General features: G+C 41.1%; 4 protein-coding genes and 1 non-coding gene across 10 annotated transcripts; 3 read left to right on the top strand and 2 right to left on the bottom strand.

Annotated features, from left to right (window-relative positions):
* Positions 1 to 83: 83 nt before the first annotated feature.
* Positions 84 to 1,543, bottom strand: mmgt1 (membrane magnesium transporter 1). Its single transcript, XM_058062851.1, has 4 exons — positions 1,389 to 1,543; positions 1,079 to 1,131; positions 884 to 987; positions 84 to 701 (listed from the first exon to the last, which is right to left on the bottom strand). The coding sequence occupies exons 1-4, from the start codon at positions 1,465 to 1,467 to the stop codon at positions 545 to 547; spliced, it is 393 nt and encodes a 130-aa protein (XP_057918834.1). The 5' UTR covers positions 1,468 to 1,543; the 3' UTR covers positions 84 to 544.
* Positions 1,544 to 1,950: 407 nt separating this feature from the next.
* pfdn6 (prefoldin subunit 6) lies at positions 1,951 to 3,676 on the top strand. The gene is made up of 4 exons (XM_058062852.1): positions 1,951 to 2,146; positions 2,330 to 2,400; positions 2,475 to 2,599; positions 3,200 to 3,676. The coding sequence occupies exons 1-4, from the start codon at positions 2,083 to 2,085 to the stop codon at positions 3,318 to 3,320; spliced, it is 381 nt and encodes a 126-aa protein (XP_057918835.1). The 5' UTR covers positions 1,951 to 2,082; the 3' UTR covers positions 3,321 to 3,676.
* Positions 3,677 to 5,721: 2,045 nt separating this feature from the next.
* Positions 5,722 to 8,028, bottom strand: her5 (hairy-related 5). 3 transcript variants are annotated; one of them, XM_058063547.1, is made up of 5 exons: positions 7,614 to 8,028; positions 7,459 to 7,535; positions 6,832 to 6,976; positions 6,674 to 6,769; positions 5,722 to 6,601 (listed from the first exon to the last, which is right to left on the bottom strand). In XM_058063547.1, the coding sequence occupies exons 3-5, from the start codon at positions 6,877 to 6,879 to the stop codon at positions 6,146 to 6,148; spliced, it is 600 nt and encodes a 199-aa protein (XP_057919530.1). In that variant the 5' UTR covers positions 6,880 to 6,976; positions 7,459 to 7,535; positions 7,614 to 8,028; the 3' UTR covers positions 5,722 to 6,145. The 3 variants fall into 3 exon arrangements, with proteins under 3 accessions (XP_057919530.1, XP_057919532.1, XP_057919533.1); XM_058063549.1 differs by lacking the exon at positions 7,459 to 7,535 and having other exon boundaries at positions 7,748 to 8,028; XM_058063550.1 differs by lacking the exon at positions 7,459 to 7,535 and having other exon boundaries at positions 7,757 to 8,028.
* A 1,738-nt stretch (positions 8,029 to 9,766) lies between these two features.
* Positions 9,767 to 11,468, top strand: LOC131110483 (transcription factor HES-7-like). Of its 4 annotated transcripts, none has more exons than XM_058063655.1 (5): positions 9,767 to 9,905; positions 10,398 to 10,493; positions 10,573 to 10,666; positions 10,757 to 10,773; positions 10,852 to 11,468. In XM_058063655.1, the coding sequence occupies exons 1-5, from the start codon at positions 9,852 to 9,854 to the stop codon at positions 11,362 to 11,364; spliced, it is 774 nt and encodes a 257-aa protein (XP_057919638.1). In that variant the 5' UTR covers positions 9,767 to 9,851; the 3' UTR covers positions 11,365 to 11,468. The 4 variants fall into 4 exon arrangements, with proteins under 4 accessions (XP_057919638.1, XP_057919637.1, XP_057919636.1 ...); XM_058063654.1 differs by having other exon boundaries at positions 10,754 to 10,773; XM_058063653.1 differs by having other exon boundaries at positions 10,757 to 11,468.
* Positions 11,469 to 11,903: 435 nt separating this feature from the next.
* Positions 11,904 to 12,012, top strand: trnal-caa (transfer RNA leucine (anticodon CAA)). The gene is made up of 2 exons: positions 11,904 to 11,941; positions 11,967 to 12,012. It is a non-coding gene; the product is annotated as a tRNA-Leu (tRNA).

The following is a 12,012-nucleotide window of genomic DNA, read 5'->3' as shown; positions in this document are numbered from 1 at the left end:
AAAGAAGTGTACCATTATTTGGCTTCCAAGTCAGTAGTAGATTTATAGTAATGACCCGATAGATTTATAGTGATGACCCGATATTTCCTGTCACAGATATCAAACCTCTTTATTGCAAACAAGACAACAAACCTAAACGCTGCCCTACTATCTTCTGGAGACTGACGAGTAGATGATACTAAAGAAGCGTTTTAAAAACCCTTCATACAGAGCATATTCAGTGCAAAGAAGACAAATATCCCAAGTCGTGTGAGAAGGGACAACAATGGCGAGAGGTCTCAGAATTTAAGACTCCAAATCATTTCCATACAAACACACCTGCTTGAAAAACACAAGGGTTGGCACACAGGCGGGAGGTGGACATGATGGCGCAATCATGTGAACAGAGGTGCATGTTTGTACAGCATGATACATCCTTTATGTACATGAAAACAAAAAATAGGGGGTGTTGCGTTGGGCCTCCACCACCTTTGGTCTAACCACAACCAAAATCCTAAGTGACATTAGTAATCTTACAGGCAGGGGGGGAAAAAAAAGGCCAGTCTCAGTGCAAATGCTCCAGTTTGCGGAGCCGTAACGGGATGGGAAGAGCTTGCTGCTGGCGCAGTGAGGACACCTCCTCCTCTGAGGAGCGGAACAGCACTCGTCCTCGGTGGTTGAAAAGGTAAAAAGACGGATGATTCCTCAGTGTATCAAAGGTTCTGGGGAAGGAAAAAATAAGACTAAGCAAATCCTGCAAGATTTAAGCTCAATGAGTACTCAAAGGATTAACACAAAATGGAATGCTATGTAGGACGTATAGCTGTGTCTCAATTTGTTCAATTCCTACTAACATTTAAGCACATTGGTGAGGACATAAGCAAACTTCTGATGTGATACGTACTTGTTCTTGAGCTCTGAGGAAGCATCCATGTCCTTGAACTCTCCAGCAATGTGGACAATACCATAACACGTCATTACAAAAGACAATAGGGTTTGTAATACAATCTGCAACACAACAAAGGAGACCGTGGTGGATATCACAAAGCGCCCTAAAAACGCAATAATCATTTAACACATGGCATAAATAAAGACTCACGTCAACTGGCAGGGTTTCGTTTTCTTTCTCCGTGAGTCTCATGTAAGATCGATCTGATGGGATAAAACATGTAAAAATATATCATTTGATGTAATGGGAATTGCCAAATAAACCACAGCTGAAGCTTTAAGGATGTCGTCCGTGCAAGGTGCACAGTACTTCATGCAGCTGAGCTTAGTTAGCATCATGCTAGCTAGCTGTCGTCCCACAAGGCCGAGGGAGGCAGGTTAAATCAGTCTCCCTGTGAGCCCGTCTCCTGGCAGACAAACTAACCGACACCAGGTCACCCACTTCAGTCAAGGAAACTTACGCTGTGCTGCTGAGAAAGCTGCATGTGCTAAGGCAAAAAGTCCAATTCCGACGACACCTTTCCAAAACGACGACGCCATTTTCAGCAGGACAGTGATGAACTCTGTGGTGTCATAAACCGTTGTCGTAAAATGTCGCAACGTGACCCAATAACACCAGATGAATTGAATGTGGTTGTACTTTATTGCGTTATTGATAAAAATGAAGATTTGTCTTTAATTGGTTGATTATTTATGTTTGATTCGGTTCTCAAAATTAACTAAATGTGTGTTTGTCTTTCGGTTTTCCCCCGCTAGGAGTCGCCACAAATATGCATACAAAATGTAATTCCTCTTATTTCGAAGGTCTGAACCGACATCCGCATCACACAAACTACCCTTTTCGATTAGCTACCTTCCCGAGCCCCCTTTGGCTACTTCTTTGTCTTTTCATAAACTATATTATCAAACTTACTATTGTATTTGTACAAGTAAATACAAGCACGACGGTGACCATTCAAAAATGTGCTCAGATACGAAACCTAATGACTCTTATTTTGAAGGTCTAAAACTAACATCCGCAGCACACACATGCATACACACCACCCTTTCCGGTTAGCTTCCAGAGGCTTCATGTTCCACATTTAGCTAGCTGCCTGTCTTTTTATATACTACATTGTGAAACTTACTGTTGTGTTTATATAAGTAAATACAAACATGGCAGAGGCCATTCAAAAGAAACTGAAAGCTGAGTTAGAAAAATATACACAGATGCAAAAAGGTATGTGCTTCATTTCTAGCTATGCTAGCATGCGAATGCCATATGAGGGCAGTCGCTTTTATACCAAATGAGTTTAGTGTATTGATTCGGTACATTGTAAGTGTTGTTTATGATTACAAATGTGCCTTAAAGGGCTTGAATTAGCATGTGTTCCTTACCACCTGCTTTCTATCCGCTGTTTAGATGTCAGCAAGAGCATGTCAGCTCGACAGAAGCTGGAGACGCAGCTGACAGAAAACAACATCGTCAAAGAGGTATTTTAAGTCAGTGCTTTGCTTCTGCATACTTTTAAATCTACATTACTGAACGCATAGTTTTGCATTTCAAGGAGCTAGATCTACTAGACAGTGCAAACACAGTCTACAAACTCATTGGTCCTGTTTTGGTGAAACAAGACTTGGATGAGGCCAAAGCTACTGTGACGAAAAGGCTGGAATACATCAACGGAGAGATGTGAGTAATAGTTATTATAATACTAATAATAATGCCCTATCCATGGTCCTATCATGCAGCTTGTCCTCTGTATGTTTAGGCTGTTAGGATGTTTAGAAAGATAAGGTTCTGGGTCCTCATTTGTCCAAAAGTAGCCATTGGCCGAGGCTCATGGCTGTGTTTTCCCTTTTGCTTGTAAAATTTTTGTTCTCTCTTAATATTCTGAATCTATGCTAATATTTTTGTAAAAGCTTGGACACCCCTAATCAAAAGTCATGAAAATGTGGAGTTTGCTTTTTAATCCACCAGAGGGCGCCCTTGAATTGCTGCTCTAAGTTCTTGTGTTTGCTTTTTGTCCCACAAAGCTGACAGAAAAAATGAAATGAACCTTATGACCTGTGTTGTTTCATATTTTACCAATCAATGTTTAAATGTTTCGGTGAGTTATTTCATTAAGTATTGTTAAATAATAGCTATCTAGCCTAAAATAGTTTTAGCATTCTAAATTCTGATGTATTTAAACGTGATTCCAGCCCGATGGAGACTAAACATTAAAATTATGAATATTTAGTCATTTTTTAAAAACATTCATTACACCCTCCCTCCCCCTCTAAATTGCAGCCAGCGGTACGAGACACTTCTGAAAGACATGGAGAAGAAATCAGAACAGCACCGAGAGCTTTTGTCCAGTTTACAGCAGGAGTTTCAGAAAGCTCAAGGCCTCGCTGTGGGGAAAGTCTGAGTGAAGAACTTCAGCGCGCGCACACACACACACACACACACCACAAAGTTCACTTGTAGGAGTCCATGCCAATTAAATGTGCTTATACATGCATTTGCAACTTTACATCTGTTGTTTTTTTATCTTTTATAGAATATTTTGCTTTTTGACTACCACAGTATCATTAAAAGACTTGGTCATGGTTAATTATGTTCATTGGACACAACCCATAGTCATAGATAGATTGTAGTCCTGTGAGAAGCACTGGCTAAACCGTATAAAGTAATGCATGGCGACACATGGTCACTAAACTACAGCAGTTGTGTTCAAAGTGCAGCTCCTTATTGGCCATTATATATTGTAAAATACATTATTAATGAACGATATTGTAATGGCGACTGAATAACTGGACGTCAGGTAGATTTAGCTTAATCTAAAAACATTTCCTCTTCTTAATCTAGGCACTTCACCCGAAATGCTTGCTCTAATTTCTATGTTGGACATGACTGCCCTCTATAGGCCAATCACAGTATAGCATCTTGGAACAACACTGCATTCCCTTATTATACTCAGTTATTTACAAAGCTAAGATGTGGATGTTTTACCCGGAAGTTAGCATCTATTGACCCACATTAGCTTCCATTTAGCATCCTCCCATGTTTATGTACTCAGCCCTACCATTTAATGGTTTCGCTGTTGCACAGCTGATACAACAACACGGGTGGGAGCAGCATAGTTTTGGTATAAAAACACATAGTTTTGGTATAAAAACACAGTTTTGGTCTAAAAACACACGTTGTGTTGTCTTATTGCGGTGACGACCCCGGACGTGTTAGCTTGCCACACTTCAGCTGTTGCTGCACACGAGCCTGCATGTGTCTGGCACGTGGGTGTCAACCATCCCACGCTCCTTATTTCGGGGGGGGGGGGGGGGCGATACTGATCCATTTGGGTCTTGATCCGATACCAAGTAAATTGACTATGCAATATCAGTGAATGATTTGATGATAATTATAACCCTGGCTGGAGACATACTGTCATGGTGCTAATCTGGTGTCAAGTGACATTATAGCATGATTGTAATGTGGCTAGCCGTATAATAGTGTTAGTTTAGTCGTCTGACGCCAAAAGGTGTTAGTTAGATGTGACCAAACGGCGGTGGGGGGCGACCTATGGTGGCCCGGTGGACACAAACAGTCAAGAAGAACTTCTTCCCATGATCTGTGCTCCCCGCGAACGAGTGCCCTCAAAAGTGAAACTCCAACGAACAGACATCCTTTGAACGCCCCAATGGAGGCAGATGCTCGTCAGTAATGAAAGACTAATCTCATCCCTTGCATTCATTGGCCTTTTCCTGCGGGAGCTTTAATCCCTCCAATGTACAAAAGCAACCCGGACACGGAGCAGCACTGCGGGACTAACACCTCTATTCTTGCAAGGGAATTGTGCTTTTCTGCTATTTAGGGAGCCTGCTTTTCCTTGTATTATCACATTCAGCACTCCTTTTAAAACCCTAACTTAATGACGTCAGTTAATTGCAACACATTCTTGCATACTAAATATTTGTGCCTTTTTTAAAAATCCAATACTACTAGTAAATAATACTTGATTGCCTTCCTTGCTCTATGGTATTTTGATTTGCAACAAATTGGTGACAAAGTGCACAAACAAGCTCTGGAGGGCATTTGAGGATGGAAGAGCCATTAGAGTTGCTTTGTAATGTTGATAAGTCATCCCAGCTTGGAAAAGCACACAGTAGTGACCATTAACGCATCTTCCACTTTGAAATGTCCTCAAAAAACACAATTCAACCTCAACCCCTCATCGCTTTGTGTGTGTCGGAACACTTTATGGCACAATTTGGTGAGAATGCTCAGTATATCATAATATATAGATAATAGTAGCCATGTATAACAGGTGGAAAGCCATAATTTTGTGACAACCTATAACACATGAAAAATAGTTGAAATTATAGACCATTATAACATAATATATAGTGAATAAAATATTTTTAGAAAAAATGCAGATTTCATATTATATAGTGGAAAATAATGCAAATTAAGAGAGAGATTTGATTTTTACTCTGTGGAACTCCCAGATATGTGATATAATATATATAGGGATGTCCAATATTGTTTTTTTTGGGGGGGGGGGTTGACAAAAACTGATACGCCGGTATATATATTTTCATGATGGGGAAATATTGCATTTTTTTGCTGATATCGTGCTGATAATCACAAATTTTGGTGGAGAAAATATTCACAAAAGTACCTTTTTTGACTAACTTCATAACCTTAAGATTAAACAAGATTAAGCAAGATTAAAACATGATATAATTTTAAATTGTGGAATATAATGCAAATGTACACATGCAGTCCAGTGAAGTGAAATGAAATGTACACACTGTTTTGAGTTTCAGAACAGGGAAACCAAGCCACTTTATTTGATTTACACTATCAACATGTTTACAGTTTTTGCAACAGCATCATTGGCCGTAAGGTTGAAAAAAAACATGCATTTGTAGATTGGATGGTGGTGTCTAGGATGGTGGACAATGTGTGAATGGTCCCTCTTCTACATCCATGACAAAAAGACTACAAAAACATCCATCAGCATCTCAATGGGCATATCCAATGTGGATCAAGTATGTGTGAATCATCACATTGGAAGACCAGTTCAACTGGAAATGTACCAGTTCTATACACAATAAAAATAAAAAGGTTTCCAAAAAAGGCCATAAAACAGAGAATAAGGTACGGAAACGTATCCATGCTGTACAGTGAATATATATTTACACATGATGATGGTGTGTGGTATCAAAAATAGAATCTAGATGGGGGTGGCTCTCACTGGGGCCAGGGTCTCCAAACAGGGCCCGGACTCTGGACACAGGCTGAAGGAGAGGAGAGGAGTTTCCTGGTATCGCAGTCCTGGTAAGAACCCCCTTGGCTCAAGTACGGATGAGATAAGATCCCATCCTGCCTCGGATGTTGGGGGTACAGTTTGTGGGGGACGTATCCTGGGGTTGGTGGACTCTTCTGAGGCTCAGAAAGTCCAATGGAAGCACGTCCGGCGGAGTTCTGGTTCTCACCGGCTATGAAGTGTCTGATCTTCAGGAGACAGGACCTCATCCCGGCCTGGTAGTCGTGCTGCTGGGGGTTGGTGGTCCTGGTTGTTTGGTCCCTGTGCGGGACTGATGTCATTGCACGGTCATCCTTCTCCACCAGCTCCTTGTCCGACTTCAAGAACTTGACCACGCTCTCCAGAATCTCTGCTTTCTCTACTTTGGGGTTCCTTAACTTCTAAAAGGATGAGAAGTTAAGAATATGAAGTCATGTCATCATCTTATACTGTATAATATGTTTAACATGTACCTCATTATGTGTGTTTTCCAGCATCAACAGGCGCAAGGTCTCCAAACTGTGGTTGATCCTCTCCCGTCTGCGTTTTTCGATCACAGGTTTCGACACCTTTGGAAATATCAAATTTAATTTCTACAATGATCATTTTGTGTCGTTTCAGTCCATCTTACCCTCCTCATCCTCTCCCTGTGAGGCTCTGTTGAAGTTAACGCCTTCATGTTTGTCCTTCTCCAGTCTCCATGCAGTAGACATGAATACCTGCATTGCACATTTATTGGCTTCCCCGCAGGTAGCCACGCCCACCACTGGACCCGCCTATCATTGAAGGTAAAATAGTATTGAATCCATCTGGACTTCATGTAAAATCACTTCACATTATGATTGTATGTACTGTTATAATACACACCAAGCTTTGTTTATATGTTTTTTTTAGCATAATGCATTTTTTTAGCAAATTGTGGTTCACAAGATAAGACGAAACAAAGATTATGAAATTCTTCCTAACGAAAAAAATGTAATATAGGCTACGTAAGAGTATAAAACGAGCAATAAAAACTATTTACACACCCCCACACACGTACTTTTGCTGGCCAAATTGCTCACTTGACACCTGAGCGCCGCCATGTTTTGGTTTCACTGGGTGCTACACAACAGCACGAGCAGATCGCGTGCCACTTGTGTGTGTAAGTGCACGTGTATATGTGTGTATGTGTGTACGTGTGTGTGCAGATATACTATATTTAATGTCGGTGCGTGGAGGTGGGGGTGCGGGGAGGGGGGTGTCTGTGTGTGCACACCGCGTATAGAGCCACCCTGATCCCCATAATAGGCTCAAGAGTGGAGATAACAGTGGGATGATCGGATCATGGAGATCCTGCAGAGATGAAGAGACCTTTAAGACCCACTGATACTTCCGTTTACAATCAAAAGACGACGATTAGTGGAGGCCTACCGGCTATGTTGGAAACCAAGGCGACGGCAGTCACATGACCCCATTTATACATTAGAGTGGAGTGTTACCCAAAAATGACTTTACTTATATGTCAAATAAATGTAATAGTAACATAATACATTAAAAATATTTACCCGGCCTACCTAGGTAGTAAATCAAATGCTTCCTTCCTTCCGGTTTTTGCTAGTGAAGTCAATTGTTACGTTAAATAAAAGTTGTTTATCTTACCAGGAAGAAGAAAATGAAACTGACTCAATTTTCTGTCAGATTTGACACAATTGTATTTTGTTTTTTTTGTCAAGCATACGCTTGGTTTCTCCTTTATGAGACACAAATTTCGTGATTCTGTCAATGTCTGGCCAAAAGCTACAGTATTATATATTGACACAAAAACCTCACGAGGAACCCGGAAGACTTTGCAGTTGTAGAATGGGCGGATTACACTTTTCCCAGCATGCTTTGTTGTTGTTAAAATGAATAGTTTTGACTGTCATATGCCTCTTTAATGTGTTATTTTGTACAGTCACGATGTAATAGTTAAAGTACTGTCATTTTAGTCTCTTACAGTTAAATTATTTTGCCTGGTAGTCTGAATCTGGCACCTTAACTATAAATGGTTGTCAGTAATGTAGTAAATATAATATTGTAACTGCTTCCAGTTAGTGAATCAAACTATTCCACGTAAGTTCATTTTCCAAATTTGATTCCTGGGCTGAGCTTGACATATTAGGGATACAGTAAAAGCATACCAATTATATTTTATAAAATTAGGATGCCTGGGCCTTTTTCAATCACCCCAACCCCCAATATTTAATTAATTCACACTCATTGAGATCTAAAGTAAAAATAAAAGAACAAATACAAACCTATATAGATAATAGAATGTATACATTTAATTAAAATTTGAATACGAATGAAAGACTTGAAATGTATTGTGTGTTTCAGCATTTAAAAAAGCGATGTACTGGGAAAAGACCAATAATATGCTTACCTGAGCTTGTAATGAAAGCTAATCGTTTGTCTAAAGTGTCTTTGTGTGCACCACGTGGACCGTTGACTTCCAATATCGTGAGCTGTGGGGCGTGTCCGAAGTGTGTGTGTCTGTGTGTGTGTGTGTGTGTGTGTGCGTGTGAGTGTGGGAACGTGTAGTGAAGCCAACAAGTGTCGTACTTGCTGGTGTGAAGTCCAAACACAAGGTACGAAGTTGACCCCTGGCAGCACACTTGACACACCGGTGTAACCATCATCATCCTCACACTTCATCCCACCAGCACTGCAAACGTGTGGCCTCGTGTCCTCTGTTCCCATGGGAACGAGATGCCATCCTCCACGCATCGCACCCTATGCCATACATTGATAACCCCAAAGCATACAATCACGTGATGCCAAACAATGAAATAATGTCCCCACGTGTGTCTTATCACCCCGAACCCACGTGTGATTGTATTATGACCAAACTGTGAGTGCCTCATTTGGCCACTTAATGCAAAGTGCTGATGTCTCGCACGTCATAAAAAGCTGAGCACTTTCTCACTTGGTTTCTGTTCCCACGAGAAAAAGTACGTTCCCAGCCTCGCACTTAAAAAAACACCTAAAAATCACTGAAACCTGAATTAATTTGATATAATTATTCGGCCATTATTAACTGTATTTGTTAGTATTCAGCTATATGGTGAATATTTATATAGTTTTATGTAGGTACCCGTTTAAAGCACATTTTAAAAATCTGTTTATTTATAAAAATAGATGTCTGTAAATAAAATAAATACAATACAATAATAATAATACAACACAAGCATTGATTTTAAGGCAGAATAGCTTTTTAATGTTGTTATTAAGGCAGAACATCCTAATCATAATGGTAAAAATATGCTATTTTGCTCTGACACTTTATTTTTTTCAGGTTCATATATGATTCATTTTATTGTATTATATTAATGTTATTTCTTGTATTCCATTTTATTTTTTAAATATTGCCTTTTTGTTAGTTTCCGTGGGGTTAATATAAGTGAAGGTGTGTAATTTTTATTTCTGAGAAACTTATTCTGACCTTATTTCCATTTGAAACAGATTCCATTTCATGACAACAAAAACTCACGCGGAGGAAGGCGTGGTCAGTGTGTCAGCAGCCAGCCAATCAGAGGCGAGAAGAGGCCTACATATGGAGCCATCACACCAACACGTCACGATGATCGCTGCTACTCCTCTCACACTCGCACAGGAAAGTTTGGCTCCAACATGACCAGGAACTTTGAAAGAAAAGTCCAGGATGATACCAAGAGCAGAAAAAGGGTAAGGATTTTCAACACTAATTAGCTACAATACATCGATTTTTGTGTTGCTGGATTGCTAACTATATTAATTGGGTTGCCAGGTTGGCAAAAACACCCGCTTTTACTCTAGTTTTGTTGTATTATTACCATCATTTTATAGTAGCACACTTTAATAAACATGTAAACGTTTTATGCAATGATATAGTGACTTTGTATTCAATATGACATAATGCAGTACAATCGTTAGTATTATTGTAAATAGTACATTTGGTATGAGAGTCAAATAGTTTTAGTATGATGCTGTGCATGAAACATATTGCTTGATATAGAATATTTGAGGCAGACTCTGCTATAAGATGACATAATGGCAACAATACACTAAGATAACATATAGAAAATGATACTTTCTGATGTTATCAAGCATTTTGTTCAGGTTATTCCAAAAAATGTTGTTTTTTTGCAACGTTTGGATAGATAATGCTCATAAATTGCCGTTGATTCCCCTCTGTAGATTCTCAAACCAGCTGTGGAAAAGAAGAGAAGAGACCGAATAAATAAGAGTCTTGCAGAACTAAGAAGCTTATTGTTGACTAATACAGCAGATCCAGTGAGTTTCCCCTGAAAACAATAGCATGCGCTTGTACTGGAAACTGTATTGAACATGTTCACATCCATGCCGCCAACAGCGTCTGCAGAATCCTAAAATTGAGAAGGCAGAGATTCTGGACTTGACTGTGGAGTATCTTCACAGGTGGACAGATGGCAAGAACCCGAGCAATGGTTAGTCTTGCGTGTGTGTGTGTGTTTTAACATCTCCTGATGTTCATGTCAACTTGTAATGACAAGCACCCCCGTTGTATGCACCAGCAGATGTTAGCCGCGGCGTGGTAAGTCCTCCTCACTTCACCATTGAGGGTGCAGGTTTTCAGCAGTGTGTGGCTCAAATAGCCTCCTACATGCACAAGATGCCACCCGCGCACAGAGCCAACCTCATGGAGGGGCTGAAGAACCACATGGAGCAGCAGCAGCAGCAGCAGCAGCAGCAGACCTACAAGGCGAAACATCCCACGCCATCTTTGCAGTGTATAATAAGACTCCCGGATGCGGCGTCAGCGGAGGGCATTTGCACATCTGAGAGTAAAGACAGCTCCCTGCTCCTCATACATTCCCCGCCTCAGCCTCACGCTTGCTCCACGCCGCTACACTCGCCTCCCACCTCCCCCTGGTTCTCCCCCTCTTTCTCCACTTCCTCTCCTCCTTTCCCCACCTTAGCCTGTCACTTCTCCTTCCCCCCGAGTCTGTCACCTCTGTCGTCCAACACCTCTTTCTCCGCGCTCCCGCACTCCCTGCACACGCTGACTTCCTCCTCGCCCGGCGTGGCTCCCACGGTCTTCCACTACCCACCTGTCACCTCGCTGAGGTCACCGCCGCACCCCACGCAGAGGTCACCCTCACTCATGTGGAGACCCTGGTTTTGATACCCTCTAGTGGCGGGTGACTTTAAAGACATTCCAAAAGATGGCGCCCCATCATGCCTGCAATGTACAAAGGTGTATATATTAAATGGCATATTATTTGTAAATAAAACTCATACATCTCTTTGGAATGCTTTTCATTTCAGTGTTAAGAAATCATGTCATACATACATCCGGCTCAGTTAGAATTAAAGCTTGATCATCGTTAAACTAATAATCCACGACTCATGGCCTGTGTCCCTCGCCAAGACGTTGTACTTGATGGCGGCCATGTTTTTCAACCAATCTTGCTCAAATTTGACACACAGGTGCTTGTCAGTCCCTGAAGATGTTGAAGACCATTTCACAGTGACTCAGCAAAAAGTTACAGCAAAGTTACAGATGGGGTTTTGGGAGAGAATTTGAGTCGTGTATAACCCAATTTCCTGGGTTGAACAACAGCGCCACCGTGTGGTTCATATGGCAGGACACTGCAAATAAGCCATTCCACGAACACCGTGTTCAACACACCTGTAACTGATTAAAACACCTGAAGCAGGAGTGTCAGGATGGCCGAGCGGTCTAAGGCGCCAGACTCAAGGACAAACCTTCCAGATGAATGGGAATTCTGGTCTCCCAATGGAGGCGTGGGTTCAAATCCCACTCCTGACA

This window comes from Doryrhamphus excisus, chromosome 23, assembly GCF_030265055.1.
Source record: "Doryrhamphus excisus isolate RoL2022-K1 chromosome 23, RoL_Dexc_1.0, whole genome shotgun sequence".
Lineage (NCBI taxonomy): Eukaryota > Metazoa > Chordata > Actinopteri > Syngnathiformes > Syngnathidae > Doryrhamphus > Doryrhamphus excisus.
This window is presented reverse-complemented; position numbering and strand designations above follow the sequence as displayed.